Source organism: Diabrotica virgifera, chromosome 8, assembly GCF_917563875.1.
Source record: "Diabrotica virgifera virgifera chromosome 8, PGI_DIABVI_V3a".
In the NCBI taxonomy this organism is placed as follows: Eukaryota; Metazoa; Arthropoda; class Insecta; order Coleoptera; family Chrysomelidae; genus Diabrotica; species Diabrotica virgifera.
The window spans coordinates 202,469,034-202,493,907 of record NC_065450.1 but is presented as its reverse complement, the minus strand read 5'-3'; the positions used below and the strand labels follow the sequence as shown (position 1 = coordinate 202,493,907).

Below are 24,874 nucleotides of genomic sequence, written 5' to 3'. Positions count from 1 at the left end.
AGGTTCTCTTTGTTACGTCAAACTTTGTTCCTCAAATGTTATTTCTAATATAACGCTGAAGAAATAACTATCTCATAACTGTGAAGAATACATCACACCAAATTTTACCTAAATAGTTATGGGCACAGTATATAGAGGTTCCACAGTAAAATCACTCTTCTGTCGGCGCTTTGATCTCAGGAAGTAATACCGGCAGTACGCAATTGGTAATTCACCAGTGGTGGATGCGGGTTTTCCCTGTTTAAAGCCGTACGTTTCTATGCGAATAGCAATGCGAGAGTGGGGCAAAAGCGACTGCCAACATTGCGCGGTCGCCATGCGCGACTACAGATTTTACTTCCAATTTTTCGGAGAGTGGTTCTACTGTCCCTCTTTATACTGTGGTTATATCACACGGCTGATTTACTAATTACAAAATTGTTTTCTATTACTTCCATTTAGCGCGCCTATGAGTATAATTGTCAACATATTGATCTTAGATAATGTCAAAATATTGATCCTAGATAATGTCAAAAATTACCACTGTTGCCAAAGTTTCGCAGACCTCGCGAAAAAAGGTATGATACTATCTCCCGAAGTTATATTGATGACGCGCTACTGTATGCTCTTAATTTAAAGCGATAAGTTTTATGACACATGACACTTACTACCCAATCTCTCAATAGACTTAGAACAATTCAAAGAGCTACTGAGAGACTTATGAGAAATGTAAGTTTAGAAGATCATATGAGAAACGAAGATTTAATAAGAACCAAAGTAAAAGAAATTATCAAAGCTATCGCAAAATCTAAATGGAAATGGGCAGGATATGTGGCAAGAGAAAGCGAAAAGAAGTGTTAAAAGAGAAAAATACTATGGCGACCAAGGAGCACATATAGAATTGCCAATATTAAGGAAAAGGCAGAAAGACACTGGCATCAGATAGAGCAAGACAGGCGAATATGGAAAACACAAGGGAAGGCCTATGTCAACGACTGGACCAAAAGGGGCCGCTAAAGAAGAAGTTACATTCTACAATGAATGACAAACAGTTAATTGAGTGTGTGAGGAATTACCCAGCTATGTATGATATCCATGCTGGGTGGACTGCACATCACCTTTTCCTTCTTTCATCTTCAACCAAAGCTGCAGCTAAGAATTTTATGTTTGTAAAATTCATTTTTTTAAACCCACTGAAGACACTAGCAAATAAAACTAAATTTTAAAAAATCCGTGCAGATGCCGTAAGCGACCCGTTGTAGTATAAATCAACACCCCGTGCGGAACCCGGTTGTTCGACGGCCCGTGTCGTACACCTCGTCATAAAGTATTTTGATTAGTGTGAAGATTTTTAATAATCGCCCAACGAGACTTGCATTGGTCTTACTTACCACGTGATCTGGACCTGGTACTTGATCTGGAACGACTCCTATCTCGGGAATATCGTCTCTTTTTATCTACACTTCGTTTTCTACCATAGCGGTCCCTATCTCTGCTGCGGGATCTTCTATATCTACTAGGCGATGGAGACCTATATTTTCTAAAATAGATAATAGCAACCATTTTACTTCCAAACAGTGTATTAACTGAAATATATGCTAGACATGAAACAAAATACATATATACAAACGGATTAATATTACTTGTTCGAATGCCAATAACCAGTTTCAAGCGCCCCGGGGCAAGAAATTTTAGGCGCCCCTTTCCTCCTCCATTTGTAAGTAGTTTTTTGCAACTTATTGAATCGGTTTACCATATTCGCTCCATGCGTGACTATGGTGGCGTTGACATTGAAACAATTCCAACGTGAGTACTGGCGAAATATGACAATATTGGAGCTATCTTTGTAATGTCATTGTCATTGTATAAAAAATTTTTGTCAAAAATGGTACATAACTGTTACCTATTTATATGTATATGCTCAAAGCGAAAACCTACAAACTATTTGTTTCATCATCATTCTCTTTGCCTTTATCTCTATGCGGGGTCAGCTTCCCTATTTGCATATCTCCATAAGTTTCTGTCTCGGATCATATAGATATTAATCCCCTTTACCGACATGTCCTTCCTAAGCCTCTCCTCCCAGGTCTTCTTTTGTGTTCCTCTCTTACTCCTTCCAGGAACCTGCAGTTCAAGAATTCTTCGTATTGGGTGACTAACGTCTCGACGTTGAACATGACCAAACCATCTTAACCTATGCTCTCTCATTTTGGCATCTATTGGTGTCAACCCTAGACTTCCCCTAATATACTCATTCCCAACCGCATCCTTCTTTGTCACTCCATTCATCCATCTAAGCATTCTCATTTCTGCCACATGCACTGGTTATTCTTCTTTCTTTTTAACTGTCCAACATTCACTTCCGTACATCATAGCTGGCCTTATGGCTGTCTTATAGAATTTTCCCTTCAGCTTCACTGGAATTTTTCTGTCACGCAACAAACCACTCGTTTCATTTCACTTCATCTATCCAACTCTAATTCCACTACATCCATCTCCATCTATTTCCCCATTACTCTGTAATACCGATCGTAGGTAGTTAAGTTAAAAGTATTACTTTTCAAAAAGTTTTAAACCCTTTTCCTCAAAAGCTTGTCTCCACTGTTCCAGTTTTTGTTCTAAGTCGCTTTTACTATTTCATACTAACACTACACGAACAGCATACATTAAGAACCAGGGAATGTTACCCTGTAGCTTCGCTGTTATCTGATCCAAAACTAATAAGAATACGTGCAATCCTACTTTCACATGAAATTTATCAGTCTCTTCATTCTCATATGCATCCGGAACTCCTTTGTTATTGAGTGCCCACCACAGAATCTTTCGAGGAATTTCGGAGAAATTCTAAAGATTTACCATCATATTATAAGCGTTTGTTTCTTTATTCCTGTATTTTTTCATCAGCTGCATGATAATGAAAATTGCATCTGTTGTTGATCTGCCCTGCACAAACCCAAATTGATTATCACATATTGTAATCATTATCAATTACTCTCCCCCATATTTTCATGGTGTGACTAAGTAGTTTTATGGCTCTGTAGTTTGTACATTGTTGTATCTCCCATGTTTTTGTAAACAGGTACTAATTTACTGATTCTCCATTGGTCTGGCATTTGTCCAAAGTCCATAATTATATTAAATAAACCTGTTAGCCACGTTGTTCCTGTCTCCCGTAACGCTCTCCACACTTCCTCAGAAATATCATCTTTTCCAACTGCTTGTCCTTTCATTATTCTTGAAATGCTTGACTTCACTTCTTCGTTATTTACAAAAAACAACGATTACACTATCACAGAACAAACATATAGTTCAACATATAGTTCAGACAGTATAGTTCAGATATATAGTTCAAACAGTTCAGGTGAGATAAATAAGGTCTCGTACACTTATGGGATCAAAGTAATACTATAGCTGCTATTTTTATTTACCTACGATTGGTAAGTTTTCAATTTTACAATAAAATATTGCTAATATTTCTGGTTTGAATTTACCAGTGGGTAAAATCCTTCTTGTCCTTAGTCAATGCCATTACTTTTATTTATTGTTTCTGGTAAAAAAAAAAAATTTCTGGTAATTTCGGTATTGTCAAAAAAATTTTTTCGGCACCTACCGGCGCCTTTTTAATACGGCGCCGGGGCCTTCGCCCTTCTGGACGGCGCGGTCCTGCCAATAACATCGTTTATACAGTAATTTTCAGATAAAACTTTCCACATTACATAACTTTTAAACCATTTTTAGAAAAAGCGCAAAAACATGTCAAATAATATTTGAATAAGGACGAGACGTTATGCCATACTTAAGCTTGCGGGGAAAGGCACCCTCTGGCCCCTGAATCATCCCTTAATTTTTTTTAAATTACTTCCACATATTTTTGTTTTATATTTGGATTCTCCTCTTTGTACTGATTTCAAAAATGAATAACACATTATGCTTACCTAATAGTGATTAGTTTATGAGAAAAATAAATACAAAAGCAAGAAAACTGGATTGAAAAAAAAATCTTTCTTTAACATTACAAACATTTAGAATGAACATTTTACTACTAAAAATTTTTACAATAAAATTGTTCAAAATCACTGCCATTCACCTCCATACAATAGTATATAGCTAATAAATGGCAGACATTTTGAACAATAAATTATTATTGTATAAATTTTTGGTAGTGAAATGTTCATTCTAAATGTTTGTAATAAAATATTAAACAATAAAATAATAAAAATGTGTACCATTTTTATTCGACTGCAATACGTAGGAAAAACAATCTTACTTTTTAATTAGAATAAGGAGTGCAGCCAGTCCCTTTAACTGCAGTTTTCTGCTCTTATTGGAGCGTCATCAGAAGGAACGTAGGCACTGTTCTCCTTAATCCAATCAAATTGCATCGAAAGGTTTTCCCAAATATTGCAGCCAAAGTGATGGTAATGGGTGGCTAGCGCCATCTGGCCGTAATATGGCGCTAGCCACCCATTACCATCACTTTGGCTGCAATATTTGGGAAAACCTTTCGATGCAATTTGATTGGATTAAGGAGAACAGTGCCTACGTTCCTTCTGATGACGCTCCAATAAGAGCAGAAAACTGCAGTTAAAGGGACTGGCTGCACTCCTTATTCTAATTAAAAAGTAAGATTGTTTTTCCTACGTATTGCAGTCGAATAAAAATGGTACACATTTTTATTATTTTATTTTCGTATTACTCAGTAGAGTAACTATGGTGCATCTTTCAGTTCCTAGCCGGCTGCAGACGGGGGATTTGAATTGCAAGGTTTAGAATTCCTTCCCTATCGTCTTTACTGCAGCATCCATATGACTTGCAAATTGTAGAAGTCTTGGAGGCGTATACATGGGGATGTACCAGTAAGTTTTCAATTTAAAAATCTTTTAGTGATTTTTGATATTTTTCAATATTAATTATTTGCTATTAGGATTGAAAACTTGCTTCGTATTATTAAACAATAGTTATTTATGAAACAGTTCGTGAAGTATGCTTTTTGCGAACGCACGCGATGTTTAGAGCACGTGCGACAGCGGAGCAAGTGCTATACATCGCGTAAGTTCGCAAAAAGTACTTCACGCACAGTTTCATACAATATTTTATCTAGGATAAATAAATAAAAAAACTGTAGTTCTTTGTCACTGGAATTCATTTCTATTCTACAATTTTTAGAACTTTGAAATTTAATAATTCTAACTTCTTTCAAACCACGCAACTGTCAAAACTTTTGTCGTAATTTATTGCTCACATGTCATCACCATGACAACGCGAAAGTTAGGATATTTGATTATATGAAAGTGTGCCAAAAAAACAGTGTGAAAAAGTAAATCCCATTTAAAATACATTGTTACTTCACGCGCACTTTAAATCCTTCACGCACTGCTGTCGATAATGACAGTTTTCACAAACTAAAAACTTATACATAATATGAGTAGATAAATCTCATATTATGTATACATTTTTAGTTTGTGAAAACTGTCATTATAGACAGCAGTGTGTGAAGTAACAATGTATTTTAAATAGGATTTACTGTTTTTTGGCACACTTTCATATAATCAAACATCCTTAACTTTCGCGTTGTCATGGTGATGACATGTGAGGAATAAATTACAACAAAGGTTTTGACAGTTTTGTGGTTTGAAAGAAGTTAGAATTTTTAAATGTCAAAGTTCTAAAAATTGTAGAATAGAAATGAATTCCAGTGACGAAGAGTTACAGTTTTTTTATTTGTTTTTCGTAGATAAAATATTGTATGAAACTGTGTGTGAAGTACTTTTTGTGAACTTACGCGATGTATAGCACTCGCCCCGCTGTCGCTCGTGCTCTAAACATTGCGTGCGTTCGCAAAAAGCATACTTCACGAACTGTTTCATAAATAATAACTATTTCAATCCAGATTTCCTGCTTTTGTATTTATTTTTCTCATAAACTAATCACTATAAGCATCATGTGTTATACATTTTTCAAATCAGTACAACGAGGAGAATCCAAATATCAAATAAAAAAAGGTTGTAGTAATTAAAAAAAAATAAGGAATAGTTCGGGGGGTGAGAGGGTGGCTTTCCCAGCAAATTTAAATATGGCATAATGTCTCTCCCTTCAAATATTATTTGACGTGTTTTTGCGCTTTTCCTAAAAATCAGTGATTCAAAAGTTATTTTAAGATATAACATTAATCTAAAAACTGTTACATTTATTGCATGTTGTTTGAATTATATTTTGTATAGTTATTCATTGAATAATATTAATTTGGTTATATGCGTACTATTACACAAGACTGGGTTATTTCTACTTAAAAAATTGGAAGATATTCCCGAAATTTGAAGAAAACTAAAAATATCTCGGAAATCAATGAGATTAGGTCTAGGAAATGCTTCATAAAAATGAAAGAGTATCATAAATGCAATCTTTTGAAAAAGTAAAATATAGGGTTGTACATTTATTCATATGAGAAAATCGTAATTTTCTTCTGTAATTCACCCTGTATACGAATATTGGTCAATGATTTCTGTCTAACTTTTTTTGAAAACTAGACCATATTGTTTATCTTATTACGTATATTATATCTTATATTATGTATGAATACTTACTTATTTATTCCATCTTTATAAACAGTGGGTTTATTTCTTTATATACAGTGTAGTATATAATTTATATACTTTCTATAGAGTAGTGTGAAACTTCATGTTGTAAAAACAGAAATAATGAGAGTAATCTAAAGATGAGAAAATATACAGTGTGTCCCATTTAAAAAATTGTACATCTGCTTTACCACGTAGATAATAATCATCTTGTAGAATTCTGCATATTATCCAAGCCTGGAGAGTATCATTGCCTACATTTTTTCTAAATAAGTTTTTTGGATATTCTGTACCATAATGAAATTATGGACCAATGTCGCACTAAAAACTCACCCTGTATATATAAAACAACAGGGATTCTTGTCAACCTCGATCTTGGAAGCAGGAATGTAGATAGAGGGTTTTTGTTTTTATTGTTTGTTTATTATCACTTTAATTTTTATTTCTGTAGCTTTCTATTGGTGAGAATCTCCTATTAATGAAATAATCATCGAAATATTTGAGCAAAACCAGTCAGGTTTTATTCTTACAATACTTTATTTTCAATATTCATTATTATTTTCAATATTTACTTACAATATTCTTTATTTTCCTTATTCTTCATAACCTCATCCAAGTCAGAGCGTAGAGAAACAAACACCGCATTAAAGAAAAGATTTATTTTACATGTATCATCGATATAAATTACGTGTTTGTTTAAATACAATATGTAACAAAAATTAAATAGTATAAACATCGTCAAATGAAATTTATTTTTCGTACACACTTCTCCGATCTCAATAGGTTTGTTTCAAATCGATACAAAACCGTTCTTGAACGGTTACGAGTATGCGCAATAACGAAAAATGTGATACTGCGCATAATTATTCGTTATTGCGCATGCGCATAACGATTGAAGAACGGTTTTGTATCGAGTTGGAACAAACCTTATAACTTCTAGCTGTACCTACGTCAAAAACTAACCGTTGTAAATTCAAATATTAGACACATGACAGATGACATGTAACACATATGGGACAGGTGTCAGGGAACATTGTTGTTAAGGGACGTATGATAAATAGATGGTTTAATCTTTCTGGATTTCTAAGAGGGTTTCGATACAATAGACTTAAAATGGCGTAAAGTAGAATGTGTGTATTATTGATTAAGAATATGAATTGAGTATATGAATGATAAATACAGAAACTATTAGACGAGGTAGAAAGGACAGATATTCATTTACTGAACGAATTGTGCAAAAGTTTACAAAGACTACCAAAGGACACTGCACACACGTTATGGAAAATATAATGTCACTCAAATGAAATAAAATTTACATGAATAGATTGGTCTCGAAATTTCAATCATTTCATACCGTTGCGCCAACGCTGAATTTTGCTTAAATAGGGCGTTAATTGTAATTAAAGTTTATCGAAATCGCATTTTTTGCAGTCCACAAAACTGTCATTCATAAATAATATTAGTCTAGCGGCTACTGAATCAGCCTACCCACTATTAGCTTAAGCCGATTAGAGGCAGTACAACTGACCAAATTATACCTACTTTATTGTCAATAATAATAAGATAAGGTAAGAGTAAACCTCTGCCTTAATTTATCAGAAAGATTTATGGAGTAAGCGAATTACAAAATCTGTTTTCTCTCTTTGACACACGTACATTCCCATTTTATTTCAGATTTATTTTTATCAATTTACGCTCTTATTATTCAAAATACAGAGTTGGCGCAATTATATGAAATTAGTGTAATCTCAAGACCAATCTATTCACGTAAATTTTATTTCATTTGAGTGACATATTTTCCATAAGATGTGTGCGGTGTCCTTTCAGAGCCACGAGGAGAAGATCACTTGTGAATAATTACCAATATGTCTGAAAAAACAAGTCTAGAATCAAGTTATAATACTGGTCATGGATTCTGATGCTCGCTAGAACCTAAACACAGAGAGTGGAATGGAGAAATAACGATACAGCAAATCTGAATCACTTAAATGAGTGGTGGTGCAAGGAGATATATATACGCAGATATTCAGACAACAAAACAACAAATCTTGCACTTATACAGCAGAAACACTGAAAGATAACACAAAGCGAAGAGACGCCAACTTGAAGGGTGATAAGAACATTACAGTGCGTAAAATTGGATGAAGGTGAAGGTTAATTACGACATTTAAAACAGACTGTCCCATTCAACAGCATTCTGGAACACCTCATCCTCTAACCATAGATAGTAGTTCTTTTGAAAACTCTCAGAAAAGTCTAGCTCGTGTCCCAAGACGCTAGTCAAGTTATTATCGACAGGCTCCAAGTCTAGGTCTGCTTCCAAACTCTTAACATATCTGCGATTGTTGAATTTGTCAACAGCAGTCCGCAAAGTGATTTCTTCCGACTGATAGTCCCAAGGTTTGGCGTCCAAGAAGTTACCGAACGCCCAATCGTCGTTCAAGTGATGCCTCACTTTCTGGTAGATCAAACTGACGGTCTTCAAATTAGACTTTCGCCAATTCCTTCCCAAGTACTTCGTCTGCATCTTCAGCAGCTTCAGTACATAGAGTTGAGACATTCCGTGACGAACTTTTAGAATTCTCTTCAGGATCGGAGCAGATTTAAACACGACCAAGACCATTATCCTAGAATTCTTCCATTTGCAAAGCTTGTTAAGTACTCTGAGCAAATTGATGCTGGAGAAAACGTTTCTCCAGCAATACTTAGTGTCGCAGCCTATTTCTATGCTCGAACTGAGTTCGACTCCATCTCCCAAAACGCAGGAAGGGAAATCAAAAACGGGAATATCGTTACCGGCTTTTATGTAATTCATTATTTCTTGATTGTGGAATTTGAGGATGAGGGGGATACAGTTGGCAAACACCAGGTGTTGGGACATAAACTCAAACTGATAAATATGATTTCGTTTGAAGTGTTTCAAAAGGAGGATCAATATTCCCGAGACAGCTTTGACTATAATTTCCTTGTGTCTATTAACATCGATGCCTAGCTTTAGAGATTGGAAATTGGTCAAGGGCATTTCTTTAGGTAAAATATCACCCAGTATATTAATAGAGTCGGAGCTACTTTTAGCTCTAGACATGGTAGCTAAAAGAATTTTCAACAGACAAATCATGTATTGGGGCAAATTAGGGAATATAGACTGATACAGTATTTCAACCGGTGAAAGATCTATGTCGTCTTTGGTAGTTAGAGGATTCCTATTAATTTCTTCTTCTCTTTGTATCTGCAGTTCAGCTACAGACGTGTAAACATGCTCTTTTAACGTATTAATGCTTTCGTGTATCGGTTTAGGTAAACCAAAGATCGTCGTATCGTCGCCCTCTAAGCTGTACCCCAAAAATTTCTCCCTGGCCATATTTAGAAACATATCAACCTCAATCTTGTGCACTTTCGGCTTCCACGGCAGCTTTGAATATCTAGAAGAATCCATAACATAATGAGAATCAAATGAAGGTTTTGAAGAGGTGTTGTAAGTCATGTACGTTTGATCCCCTTCAGCGGAATCCATATCACACGGTTCAAAATCTTCTAAACTACTTTGTTTAATGAGACTTCTTTTCCTTCTTTGGTTCTGGTCCTCGAGAAGATCAGGGGGGAATGTAGGAGGCGAGGAGGGCCTCATTTGGCTAACAATTTTGTCTGAGTCTTCGTTTAGTGGCTCCAAGCCATACTTTTTCCTGGTTTCCAACTTCAAATCATTTACTTCCTTTATTCCGCCCAAGGTAACCAAAATCAACTTCCACAACAACAGCAGGATCTTCTTAATAGGGAAATGCGACGAAGACCCAGCGCAAAATTTAGTTAGCATGTTAAACAGTTTCGTTATCAATAGATCTTCAGAGTTCATAAGGTCTGCACAGAACGCTTTATATAGATCGGGATAGTTGTCTTTCTCGCTTCTAAGTACTTCGACTATGGTGTATAATACAGAGAGAATTATTCTTAGGTCTTCGGAATCGCTCATGCATATAGAAGACCTATTGATTGAGACGTCGTTGTTATCTACCTCCAAGTTTAACAGATCTACGAAAGCATTAAAAGTACCTAGCTGATAGAGCAAGATACAGTTCTCTTTAGCGTATTTGATTTGATCGGTATCGCTCTGGATGCCTAGCCAACTCCCTTGAGCGATGTACAAGATGCACCTAGCGCCCTTCATCCTCTTCACTTTGTCGCTGAGCTCCAACTGATCGAGAATCTTCAGAACCACCGATCTTCGCTTGGTGTTGTTCAGCTGTCTCCACAATTGCGGCGTGTCGTACTCTTTCAGCTGGTCTTCGAAGGAGGACAGGTTAAGATGGAGGTCTTCATGCTCCGTGTAGCTGTACAACTCTGCTATTTCGTTCGCGTGTATGTCACAATCGTCATAGACGAAATCCAAGTCTTCTGTGGCCTCGAGATAGTTGTTTCGCATCGATGGCGCCGATGGCGCGAAGTCTTTTGTGGAGAGACCATTGCCGTTGGAGTCCATGCTGTGTACAAAAAGCATTCTTACACTTCTGTTGTGTTATTTTTGTCATAATGGGCGTTCGATTTAAAGGCTTTAGATTTTATTTTCTATAGTGTTTATTATTTCTTTAAAATTTCAACATGCATTATGCATTAAGAGTTATCGATAGCTGACAAATTGTAAATATCTACATACAGGGTGAGTTTTTAGGGCGACATTGATCGATAATCGGGGAAGTTTTTAGTAAAACGTGCATAACTGTCGATTAGGACAAGCAATAATGAATATGTAAAAGGCCGCTTGCATCAGTTAACAACTGTAAAACAGTTTTGAAAAAATTACAGTTTTATATTATTACCATTTTAATTACTCTGTATGGCTTGTCTTTAATTTTAGAGAACCATAAATTGGAGAACCAAAACTGCCAAAACTGTGATAAGTGAAGAAAAGGAATAGGATGTACTGTTAGCTACTAATGAAACTCCCCACATCAGCACTGGTGAAATTTCACGTCAACATAATATAAGTCAACATTTGACAGTCAAAATCCTTCGTAAATATAAAATACATCTCTGTCGCATACAGATACGTCAAGAATTGACATTCGATATATTGTCAATGGTCTCAGCAACAAGTACATTACGTGCTTTTTGGACATAAGGCTATATTTCACAACAATGGAATAGTAAATCGACATAATTTTCATTACTCTGCATCAAGCAATCCCTACTTCATTAACAGTCATAGTCAAACTAAGTGGTCTATAAATGTTTGTGGTGGTATTGTTGAGGACTGTAAATGGAGCCCATTTTTTTGAGGGCTGTGTGAATGGTGCTACTTATCTGGATTTTCTGAATAATCATTTGCCCTTACTGCTGCAAAATGTTCCACTTAATATTCGACAATGAATGTGAGTTTCATACAACGGTGTTCAAGTTCATTGGATATTGTTATGGTTTATGTTTATTACCTATTAGTCATTTATTAAATAATTTTGTTACATTATTACAAGACTAACTTATTTCTACTCTACAAAAATTGAAGGTATTCCAGAAATTTGAAGAAAATTAAAAATATCTCGGAAACTATTGAGCATGGGTATAGGAAATACTTCGTAAAAATGAAAGAGTATCATAAATGCAATCATTTGAAAAAATAAACTATAGCGTTTGTTTTCTATACTTCCACAAAATTTATTATAACTAAGTGACTACAGCTGTTTCGGCGGAGTGCCTTTCTCAAGTGATATAGTTTACAATGTGTTTGCCTTTTTAAGTCTTCAACTGAAGAGGTTGAGGAGTGGGGAGCTGTTTGTCTCGAGTTGGTCATTCAGAATTATATCTGTATTTTTCAGTTTATTAATTTCCATAGATTCTAAAAAAGATAGCTTAAGGCCTTTATTTTGAATATGTAGAATTTGAAACTGTTCATTGAAAGAATGATTATGATCTAGAAGGTGAAGTGCGTATGTAGAAGTGTCTGTTTTTCTATTGTTGAATGCCCTTTTGTGTTCTGCTATCCGTTTGTCAATAGTTCTGCCAGTTTGACCGATGTACGTTTTCGGACAGTCACCACAAGTTAGTTTGTACACACCACTCTGTAGTTGCTTTCTCTTTCGGCTTTTATTGTTCTTAATATATTTGCTTAAGTTGTTGTTAGTTCTGAAAGCTGGTGTTATTCCTTTCTTTTTTATGTATCTGGCTATCTTTGTTGTTATCTTGCCAGTATATGTGAGAGAGCAGAAGGTACTGGGTTCTTTCTGTGGTGGTGGATACACTAATTTCAGGGCTTTCTTATGGAGTTTTTGGTTTAAAATTTTGTTAACTGTTTGTTCGTTATAGCCGTTGTTTACTGCTATTTGTTTAATGATGTTTAGTTCTATCTCGAAGTTATTTTTTGTCATGGGAATTTCTGTCAGTCTATGTATCATGCTATGGTAGGCGGCTAATTTGTGTTGTGTAGGATGGGATGATGAATTGTGTATAGTTGTGTCAGTATGGGTAGGTTTATGATATACGGAGAACTCATGTTTGTTGTGTAGTCTGGAAATCGTTACATCTAGAAAGTTTATGGAGTTATTCTGTTCTGTTTCTATTGTAAACTCAATATTATTATGAAGTGAATTAATATATGATAGAAATTGGTCAAGTTGTCTGTTAGTACCTGTAAAGCATATTAGTATATCATCCACGTATCTCCACCAATATAAGAACTGTTTAAATACGGGATGTTTAGAAATTGTTGTTTCAAGTTGGTTCATAAATATATCTGAGAGCAATGGGCTTAGAGGATTACCCATAATAAGTCCTGCACTACTGTTTGTGTATATTTGATTATTGAATTCAAAATAGTCTTGATTTATGCAAATTTCAAGAAGGTGTAAAATTTCAGATGCAATGATCGGATTTGTACTATTATGGTCTAAAAGATTTTTAACTAAAACAAAAGTTTCTGTAGGAGGAACACTAGGAAAAAGATTTTTTACGTCAAATGAAATTAGTCTGGAGTTGTTGGGCAATTGAAAATGTTGTATTTTATTAACTAGTTCTAGTGTATTTTTTACGGTGAATTTAGGTGAAAATTTAGTGTATTCTGTAATAATATCTGACAGTTTTTTTGAAAGTTTATATGACGAAGCTGTATAAAAAGAAACTACAGGTCTTATTGGGTGGTCAGGTTTGTGTAGTTTAATAAAAGAGTATAATTTAGGAGGTTGTGGGTTCATAATATTAAGGTATTTCTGTTCTGTTGGATTTAGTATTGATTTTGAATTTTCAATGGCTAGTTTAATTTGTTTTCGGTATTTTTCTGTGGGGTCTTTGTTTAGTTTTATACTGTTTTGGTTAGTTAAAAATTCTATTGTTTTGTTATTATAGTCTCGTTTGTCGATAGCAATAGTAGTGTTACCTTTGTCTGCTTTTGTAAATATTATGTCATGTTTTATTGATTTATTTTTAATTGAAACGGCTATTTGGTTTTCTTTGAAACAGGAATTATTAGTTTCACTACATACATCAGTAATAGATTTTGAAATGATGCTTTTTTCTATGTTTTTGGCAGTTTTGTTTAACGCTACTTCACATTCTACACCTAAATATTCTAAATTTTTTTAGTAGTAGCAGCTGTAGTCACTTAGTTATAATAAATTTTGTGGAAGTATAGAAAACAAAAGTTTTCAGTGTTTTATTGTTAGATAAAATGAACTTCCATCAAGTAACGGTCGAATCCATCAATAATAAACTATAGGATTGTACATTTAGAAAATGTGAGAAAATTATAATTGTCTTTTGTAGTTCACCTTGTATACGAATATTCGTAAATGGTTACTGTTAAACTTCATTTGAAAACTAGAATATGTTGTTTACTTCATTATGCAAAATGAATCATATCAATTAAATAAATCTTCTTTATATACAGGGTGTTTGTCTCATAGAGATATCAAAATAAATAAAAATTAACAAGGTTCTGAAAATGTTTTCATGTGGCACGTTTCGATTTCCACTCAGGAAATCAATCTCATAAAACTTTATTTTAAAAAATTCCTGGGAAGATCTATAACTTCATTATACATATTAGGTTATGTATATCTCTTCAAAAATTGACATATTTGGTCTAGATTTTGTAGGCCACAGCAGATGTGCGGTTGAAAAAAAAATTTGAAATTGGTGTTATTACACTAATGTTTGTTTTTAAACCAAGAGGAGTGATTCAAATTTACCCCGCTGTAATGCTTGTTTGTAATTGGTCCAATCGCAGGCAAGTTCACTCCACTGTTATACAATTTTGACACTAATGACATTTATCAAATTTTGACACTCTTGGAATTTCATAGGTTAATTAAGTTATATCAGCGATTGTTTGTCTTCTGTGTTATTCCTTTAATTTTTAGATTTTTAGTATGCTTTTATATAAAAAGCAGTTATTTTTATAACTCTTTAGCAACATATTAATATAATATAATATTTATGGATTACCGTTGAAGGGCGACATGATCAACCAAAAAAAAAAAAAAAAGATATATTTGGTTATTTTTCTAGTGACTTTCTTGGGTGTGAGTCTGTCTTTTTAGTTTACTCCTCTTAGTTAAAAAATAAACTATAGTGGTATCAAATTCTGGCTGTTTTTGTGTATTATTTTGTGTTAATTTATTTGTGTAGTCTATATCATAGATGTGATTGTGTTTTTTTAAATTTTATAAATAGATGTGTGGTCGTGCAATGTGACTTGCATATGTATTGTGTGTGAGATTGTAGATGAACTTGTTTTCTGACTTCCTTTACTCCGCTATTGTTAGTATGTTGCTGTTGTTGACTTCTTCTTTTAGTATTAGCAATCAAAGCATGCTGCTTTTTGCTGATGGGTCTACTACAGATTTTTCTTCTTTAAGTAGGGTGAAATAAAATGACAAGAAATAAAATGTAGAATAAAGAAGGCTAGGAGTGCATTTAATAACATGGCCAAACTCTTTAAAAGCCACAACCTTAGACTGGAGATAAAAATAAGGCTCCTACGATGTAATTTCTTCTCAATATTGTATTACGGAGTTGAATCCTGGACACTCACTGAAGCAATGGAAAAAAAACTTGAAACCTTCGACATGTGGCTATACAGGCGAATCCTAAGGATATCATGGAAGGACAAGATAACCAACGAGACCGTATTACGAAGAGTGGGCAAAGAAAGAGAGGTGATGTATACCATTAAAAGGAGAAAGTTAGAATATCTTGGACACATAATGAGAAACGGCACTAAATACAGATTACTGAAGGTAATTCTTCAAGGTAAAGTATTCGGAAAGCGAGGAAAGTTAGTTGTGTATTAGTTGTGTATATCCTGTACATTGGGAGATATTCACAGATACTTAGTCAAAATTTGAAGTATTCTTTGCTTGTTTTTCCAAGGTTAAGGTTAAGGTTGTTCTTTCTATGAGGCAAAAATTCACTAAGCATGCTTCTGTTATTTACCCTTAGTTATACAAGCACTGGAAGTGTAAATTATGCTCAATCATAATTCAAATCTACAGCATGTAACTATTGATACTTGATTTAGAAACGGTCAAATTTTCAGCTCCTAACAATAATTACAATAAACTAGTCTCTTTATTATTTTACCTCCAGTTCTATTAGTCATTGAGTTTTTTTAATTGATATGATATCCCAACAACATCACAACAAACAAAAAGTTGTCATTTTTTAAATTAATTGTTAAATGGAAACAACTACACATACATTTTTTTATGACTCGTAAGATGAGGCACTTCCTCTATTACATAATTCTAATTACTAATTATATTGATTTTGTAAAAATAAAAATTTAAGTACTATCTATAATGCTGGTATGTGAAACACTCCAGCCTTACAATTGAATCCCACTATGACATATATCATGCAAATGTAATAGTCAAAAACATTGTAAATGGTAAACATAACATAATCATCTCTTGATATTCAATAAAAGCTAATAGTCCATGTGGTGAGACCGCTCCCGTCTGAAAAACATTTCTAATTCGGTTTCTCTGCGGGTTCATATTCAAAAATGTCCCCTTTAAACAAATCTGAAGGGTGCCGGACGGAATTTTTGGGCAGAAATTGTTTAAACAATTTTTTTAAACAAATACATAAGATCATCTTTTATTGCTCCAAAAAATATATTTTTAGGTTTTTTTAGGTCATTCTAAACAAGAAAAGTATCTTGTGATTTTTCTCAAAAATTGACAGTTTTCGAGTTATAGGCGATTTAAAATCTAAAAAATGCGAAAATACGCATTTTCGAGGCTTAAAATTCATATATAAATTAGTATTTTTAAGGGTGCCAATAACTTGGATTAAAGTTCAAACATTCCTTTTCAAGATTCCGAAGAGTGATCGGGTCTAACTTCAATTTAGACCGTAGTTTTTTAATTGTTGATTATGCGTGTCCATCCAGTTTTTTTGGCGGTGTGGCGCGCACTATTTTCAAAAATCTCCTATTTTTCTCCGAAAAATATTTTTTTCTAGATTCTTTGGGACATTCTAAATAAAATAAGTTTCTTGACATTTTTCTCAAAAGTTAATAGTTTTAAAGTTATAACCGATTTAAAATCCGAAAAATGACAAAAAAAAACACATTTTCGCATTTTAAATCGCTTATAACTTTAAAACTAGTAACTTTTGAGAAAAATTTCAAGAAACTCATTTTATTTAGAATGTCCCAAAGAATCTAGAAAAAATATTTTTCGCAGGAAAATAAGAGACTTTTGAAATAGAGCGGGCCGCACCGGCCAAAAAATCGGATGGACATACATAATTAACAATTAAAAAACTACAGTCTAAATTGAAGTTAGACTCGATCACTCTTCGGAATCTTGAAACGGAAAGTTTAAAATTGAATCCAAGTTGTTGGCACCCTTAAAAATACTAATTTAAATATGAGTTTTTAAGCCTCAAAAATGCGTATTTTCGCATTTTTTAGATTTTAAATCGCCTTCGAAAACTGTCAATTGTTGAGAAAAATCACAAGATACCTTTCTTGTTTAGAATGACCCAAAAAAACCTAAAAATATATTTTTTGGAGCAATAAAAGGTGATCTTTTGTATTTGTTTAAAAAATTGTTTAAACAATTTCTGCCCAAAAATTCCGTCCGGCACCCTTCAGATTTGTTTAAAGGGGACATTTTTGAATATGAATCCGCAGAGAAACTGAATTAGAAATGTTTTTCAGACGGGAGCGGTCTCACCACATGGACTATAAGTATTTACAATACAGTAGATACAATAGAATCCAAATCATTGATATGGGCATGTAATGCGAATGAAAGACGAATAATGGCTAAAACAGGCCTTAAATTATGTTTCAAGGGAATAGAAGAGCAGAGGGAGACCAGCATTAGAATGGACCAACCAAAAAGATGGAGATCAAAATGTGGGATGCAGTAGAGGCTGTAGGATGTAGACTATAGTTGGCTTTACTTAATGAATATTACATTTTCAATATACTAGATAGCAAGGATAAACATCTATAATAACTTTAACATGAAATATCAAAATATTATAGGTATATACAATGTCTTTACTACTATATAAATTGGTTCAAAAGACCTAGTATATTACTTTTTATAAATGTTAACAATCTAAAACAAATTTTATAAATAATTTTAAATGCCACTAAAAGAAAAAATATTTGGTGCTTGTAGTAAGCAGATAATTAGGAAAAGATTAAGAAGCTTCTTTAAATCGTGACTTGTATTTAGCAGAGTTTTGGTCAAATGTATCAAGCATACATAACTTTCACTACAGCCACACAATCCACAAATAGAGAGAAAATAGTAGGTACAATTAACATTATGGAATCTTTATGCTCTGTCAAATCTTAGAAGAAAAAAAGAATGAATTTAATATTGATATGTTTCATCTTTTTGTGGACTTAAGATCAACATATGATAACTTCCTAAGATGTGAATTAAATAGTCATGAATGAACCTAACAAATCAATACAGATTATGGGTTACGCTCATGATTTGGATTTGATCTCATACACAACATAAGGACTTAAACAAGAGATGGTTTCCACCTTCTTAACATCTGCACTAAAATAGCAGAGATAGAGCTAGAAACGCTGAAGAGGTCTTTAGCATAGATCACTATAATTTTAAGGTTGTAAATAAGTTTTCCTATCTGAGTTCTCTGCTAATAAGCGATAATGAAACATCTGAAGAAGTAAAACAAAGGATACTGCTGGCAAATAAATGTTATTTTGGACTGAACAAGCAGCAGAAATTTAAGACAAAAAATCAAACTAAGAATAGATAGAACACATATCCTACCAAATTGTCTAATCATCTTCGAAAGGAAGATGCTAAGAAGAATAATGGGCACAATCTGTGAAAATAGTATTTGGAAAAGTATTTCAGAAATAGTATTTCAAAAATCTTTGAATTGGGTACATGAGAAGTATAAAGAAATATTAAATGGTAGAGGTGTAATATCTTTCATAAAAATAGATAGACTTAGATGGGATGGACATGTGTCAAAAGCAAATGAAACTTACCCAGCCAGACAACCCTTTAGCAGCACCAGTAGGAAATAGGACTAGAAGTAGACCAAGACTGAGATTGGGGGATGGTTAGGACGAGGACAAGAGGAAGATCAACACAGAAAATTGGCAATGGTTGGTGATTAGCAGAAATGACTGGTGAAATAGACTGGGAAAGTTGAGGCTCACCTAGGGTTATAAAACTAGTGATGATGATGACATTATAGGTACAGAACAGAAAAGTCTTATATGTACAGTGTAAACTGTCAAAACTAGGTAAAAACTTCCACAATATAGAGAATATTGAATGTAAATTTTTTTAATAAAAAGAACAGAAGAACATAATACAAAAACTATCAAAATGGATCATATTTATGTTGCTAATAACACTTTTTCAGAAAAAATATTTAAGTGTCATAAAAGATTGATGCTTTTAGCCATAATAATCAAAGAAAACAGTTTTCCAGAAAAAAAGCATTTCTACCTTAGTGGTCCCACTTATCTTAAAAACAAATAAAACAGAATTATTTAACACATTCACGGTCATGACTGCGTATGAAGTCATTTACTCCATAAGAATACGTGTATACAATGACAGTGTGTCCGTGAATGTGTTAACAAACATAAAAATTTTCTTTATATAACAAATATTCGTAATTAAGATATTTAAACCAAAAAGTTGTGCTATTGAGTCATACATAACATTTAACACCTTTGCTGCGTTATGAGACAAATATACCTCGTGTTACACTAATGGTTGGATGTGTCGACAATACAGTAAAACCTCCGTTAACCGAAATAATTGGGGGGAAGGCAGTTTCGGATAACAAGAATTTCGGTTAAAAATAACATTATTTTTTATTCTTCTTGTATCAAATTATGTAATATTCTTGGTGAAAGTTGGTATTAAAAAATACTGTGAGGTGATTTCATAATGTGTTGTATATTTAATTGTGTTCTTTAGTTGTATGAAAGCAATATTGACAAATTAACATCGAATTGCTTCTGGTTTGCGATAAAAATTACTTTTATTGACGAAATTATTGGAAATTGTCAGCCGTTTTGGTTAAAAAGGTTTCAGTTAACTGCTTAACGCACACATTTATTTGCAAAAATACATCAAAAAATTACCTATTTATTTAATTACAATAAAATAAACTATGAACAAACTATTGTCACTAGATATAATCTAAAGTAACAAAACGCATATTTTATTAGAAGAATATAAAATAAAAAATACCCTCATGCGCTCACCCGAGTAAACTCGGTTGTAACTTTTTACATACAAAATACTACAAGTAAGAGAAGAAGAGTGCAATTATTTAAGTATAATACTGTTAAATATTGTTTACTGTTAAATATTGTTAACAGTGTGATACACTCTAAAACAAGGGGTTACACACAGAGGTATGTCACAGTCAGGGCAGAACGTGATGTCATCAAAATAGCAAAATTCTACTCATCGTGATCCCACCCCAATCGGCAGTTGATCGTAGAAAGTTTAAAATTAGAAACGAGAAAACAAGTGGACATGGGCCCCCCCCATATAAAAATTTGTAGGGGGGCCAGACGTGAAGATGTTGCAGATTACATTTCATATATTTTGGATAACCATATTATATAGTTTAAAGCACCCGAAAAGCTAGGGGGGGCTACGGCCCCCCTGCCCATAGTTATGGGCGCCCTTGCAAGTTGGGATACCGTTATTTAGCACTAGTGTCTTATATATCGTACAAATATTTTAAACACAAGTTAACTCGGTTAAGTGAAAATAGAAACGTAGTTTAAAACCGAGTTAACTCGGGTAAGCACGTTAAGGGGTTAACGGAGGTTTTACTGTACCTATGTCAAAAATTATCTCATCTTGCAAAAAGTTTTTTTTTTCTCATCTTCAAAATAAATTTATTAATTTTTATAGTGAAATATTCAGTTATAACATACAGTCTTATTGAGGCTTTAAGATCATATGACTCAAATAGACCTCATACTTCACTGCTAATCTCCTGCATTATGTTTAGTGTGCTTCTATGAAGTTCATTAAAAAATATTTTTACTCGTAGAAGAAATATTTTTTTGTTGATTTTAAAAGATATTTTCAGTTTGCTGTATAATGGACAGAATGAACCATTTTATTTTTATTATGGCTTCACCTTTCAGACAGCAAAGTTCACTCCTGCTTTTGTAAGGTGTAATGTGTCAAATGATTGTACAGTGAAACCTCCATTATCCGTCTCTCTATTAACCGTCACTTCTGTTAACTGTCAGGGTCCATACCTACATAAGTTATATTGACTACATAAGTAAAAATTTAGTCATCAATTCATTTTGTTTGAGCATTGCGATAAGCCAAACGATATTCGTTGAAATGTACACGTGCAGTTATGACACCACGACATTTTTTATGTAAATAATTTTTGTTCTTGTTGATGAATGTAGAAAAAACACAATATTTATACCTAGGTGAGGATTCAACTGATATGATATTGGACAATAATCAGAAAATAACTAGCTGTGATAAATATAAGTATTTGGGCATTAATTTCAACAAGGAAGGTACTGACGATGCAGAAATTAAGAGCAGAATAAATAATGCAAGAACGATAATTAAATCATTGAATTGAGTTTTGTGGAGTACCGAGATAGGGAAACAAAGAAAACTGCGAATATACAACACCATGATTAAGAGCACATTGGTATACGGATCCGAAACATGGAGAATAAAGGAACACCAAAAACGAAAATAGAAGCTACTGAGATGGACGCCCTAAGAAGAGCAAGTAGAACATCGAGATTGGACCACGTTAGAAATGAGGAAGTAAAGCGAAGAATGAATATACAGGAAACGGTTGTAGAATGCATTGAGAAGAAACAATTAACGTGGTACGGACATGTTCAGAGAATGGGGGAGGAAAGACTGCCAAAGAAATTATGAAATGGATACCTACAGAAAACAGAAAAAGAGGAAGGCCAAGAACGACATGGATACAAGGAGTAAGACGATCAATGAGTGTATGAGGATTAGAAGAGGAAAACTGCAATGATAGAAGATATTGTCAACAAGGCATCGGACAACATCGGAGGACGTTTTGAACCCAAATTTATATATATAATTTTTGTTCTTATTCAGGGCTCTGGATTAAATTTCAATTTAAATAGGTGATAAATGATACCGTGCTTTTAGAGTTCTATTTTTAGAATCGCAATCCGAAAATAAAAATGCACAACACAAAATCATTTACAATCAATATCTGTATGTCACCATAATTAAATTTGATTCAAATTCGAACATTGATTGTGTCACTTAGTCGTTTGGTCAATTAAGTTTTGTTAATGTTCTGTTAACCGTCTTTTTGATTATCCGTCATACCCTTGGTCTGGTGCCCTGATGGATAATCGAGGTTCCACTGTATTAAAAAAATAACAATTTGACCACAAATAAAATATCTTTTAATTTCGAGTCACAGGAACCACTTAAATGGCTTTATCTTTACAAGGCACATATGGGTCATAACCAACGAACTGTCAACACTGATGGAATCGCCATAAATCGAATTTAATGACTTCAGGATGAGATAGAGATACTCAGGTAAAGGAGGGAAGATAATCACAATATTTCGTAAACAAATTGACACTGCTAGTCAGGTACGTCATGGTTGCCAGATTGGGGTATTTTCCCACAATTTTGGGGTAATTTGAAAGCGTATAGGGGAACTTCTCTAAGCAGAAATGGTGGGGAGATTTTTTGGGGTGAAAAGTATGGAAGATTTTAAGGGATTATAGAACTGTATATTATACTCTCATATAATGGAAGAAGATTGGACCTATGAATTATTTCCAGGGCCCTCTGTTGATAAGTAGTATAATTTTTGTTTACTGTTCTCTACATTTGATTACTGATTTATTAAAATGCGGCAAAAATTTAAATTTGGGTGATTTGAGGAAATTTCAGTTTCTAAGTGGGGGTTTTATAAAATCACATCTGGCAACTCTGGTGGTAGTTATAGCAAATTTTACCTGAAAAATTCTCTGTCTCTCTAGCACCTCTCTCTTGTATGTTGCAGTCAATCTCGCTTCCCTGTTTAAATGGAATGGGACCATTCCATCAGTGTTGACAGTTCATTGGTCATAACACACTGTGGCAAAGGTTCACTACTGAACATAATATATGACTAGTAACGCAGTCAACGTATAAGTTTAAAAATATCTCCAAACGCAGCGAAGGTGTTAAAACAACTTATTTACTATAATATTTTCAAATTCAAAATTAGTACATACCTTTCCCTGGATTTCTCAGAAATTCGAATAAATTCAGTCTCAGTTTCAGTTACTCTTGATTTTATATATCTGTAGTTTTCTAGATCTTTCGTATAATCGTTAACACTGCCTGTAGTTTGATATTGGGACTGCAAGTGCGAATATCTGTAGTCGAAGTGTTGTTGTTGGGTGACTCCAGAAGATGATGGTATATAAGATGCAGGAATTGGAGGAGGAGGGTACGAAGGAACTGGAGGATAACTGTAGACGTTCGTAGATGTCTGTTGCGATTGAGACCACTGCGTATAAGAGTGGCTAGATTGGGGTGGAATGTGGGGATTGTATTGAGCTTGTGTAGGTGGAGGATAGTTTAAGTTGTCATAGTACCACTGGTGGTCGCCCATAATTTATGTATGGCGATGAAAAACCATCGTTCTTTTACTTAATCACATTATTCACTTCTTACATGTTCTGTTTATTACATTAAAATACTCAAAAATATAAATTATAACTAAACAAGACTGTAAATACTGTCGAATTCTTGTCAACGTCAACGTCAATCTTCGAATCTTCTTCTTTTATTCCTATTCCTGCGTGTATTCTCAGAGAAGCATCATCGTCTTTATTTGAAAGATTTGAACAGTCCAGTGTGAAATGTGGCAACACAATGTCGAGTTGGCAAATAGAGGGCCTATTTACGAAGATAATAGCGAAAAGAACAATTTTAAAGAGTTATATTTGACTAAATTTTTACAAAATAGTATTTATTTTACTTAGATATTAGACACAGTAATTAGTAATCAAAATACTTATAAATGTGATATAATATAATAAAAGTAGGTAGTTTAAGTAAAGGTAGGTGGTCAAAATTAAAATCATATTAAAACATGTTTTGGGCACTTTGAAGTTTAGATATTTCTTTTTTTTTTGTACACTTTTCTTTTTTATTACTTTTGTCTTTATAGGTTGTCAGGTTGTCTACCTGGCTGATAAACCAGAGCGCACGGATTCGAGCGTCTTTTTTTTTCTTTTTGGCTTGGACTATGGTCATTCAGCCATGCAGTCTCAATCAAAAGTACCTAAATGTATTAAAGATATTGCCAATTAGTGAAACTTGTTTATTATAATATTATTACAATTTTTTACTTCTTATTTATCTACTCATTACAGCTAATGTACATACTATGTTAATAAATATAAATATATATTATACTACTTGATGTTTATCAAGAACACATAGTGTATACATTTTACAAATAAAAATATTAATATTAATATTAAAATAAATGCATTCTTTTTTGTATTTTATTTTAGTTTTTTGTTTTGTTTTTTTTTGTTGTTGCCGATTCGAGCCTCGGCAACAACAATTCATTTTCATTTCTAAAAATGTTCAAACCGTTCACCGTGCCTCGGTAGAGTACGTTAAACCGTCGGTTTCGCTGGGCGCTAGTTATCGACACTATATTTACTTACTACTTACAATATAGGGTTACAACAACAATCCGAAAGGATCTCCCCGGCAAAAATGCTATACGATATTATTATTATAATATAGGTTGTCTTTTATTTTATCTTAAAATCTCAATTAATAATTTAGTAC

The 24,874-nt window shown here is 33.5% G+C and overlaps 1 protein-coding gene across 2 annotated transcripts in view; it reads right to left on the bottom strand.

Moving 5' to 3' along the window:
• The window catches only part of LOC114334431 (ribonuclease 3), a 113,342-nt gene extending 89,429 nt beyond the window's left edge, over window positions 1-23,913 (bottom strand). For both annotated transcript variants that reach the window (XM_050659623.1, XM_050659624.1), the window contains exons 1-2: window positions 23,296-23,913; window positions 1,371-1,519 (exon numbers count right to left, since the gene is read on the bottom strand). In XM_050659623.1, the coding sequence (XP_050515580.1) occupies window positions 1,371-1,519; window positions 23,296-23,678 (532 nt within the window). In that variant the 5' untranslated portion in view covers window positions 23,679-23,913. The remainder of the gene's footprint in view (window positions 1-1,370; window positions 1,520-23,295) is intronic.
• Between the last annotated feature and the right edge of the window lie 961 nt (window positions 23,914-24,874).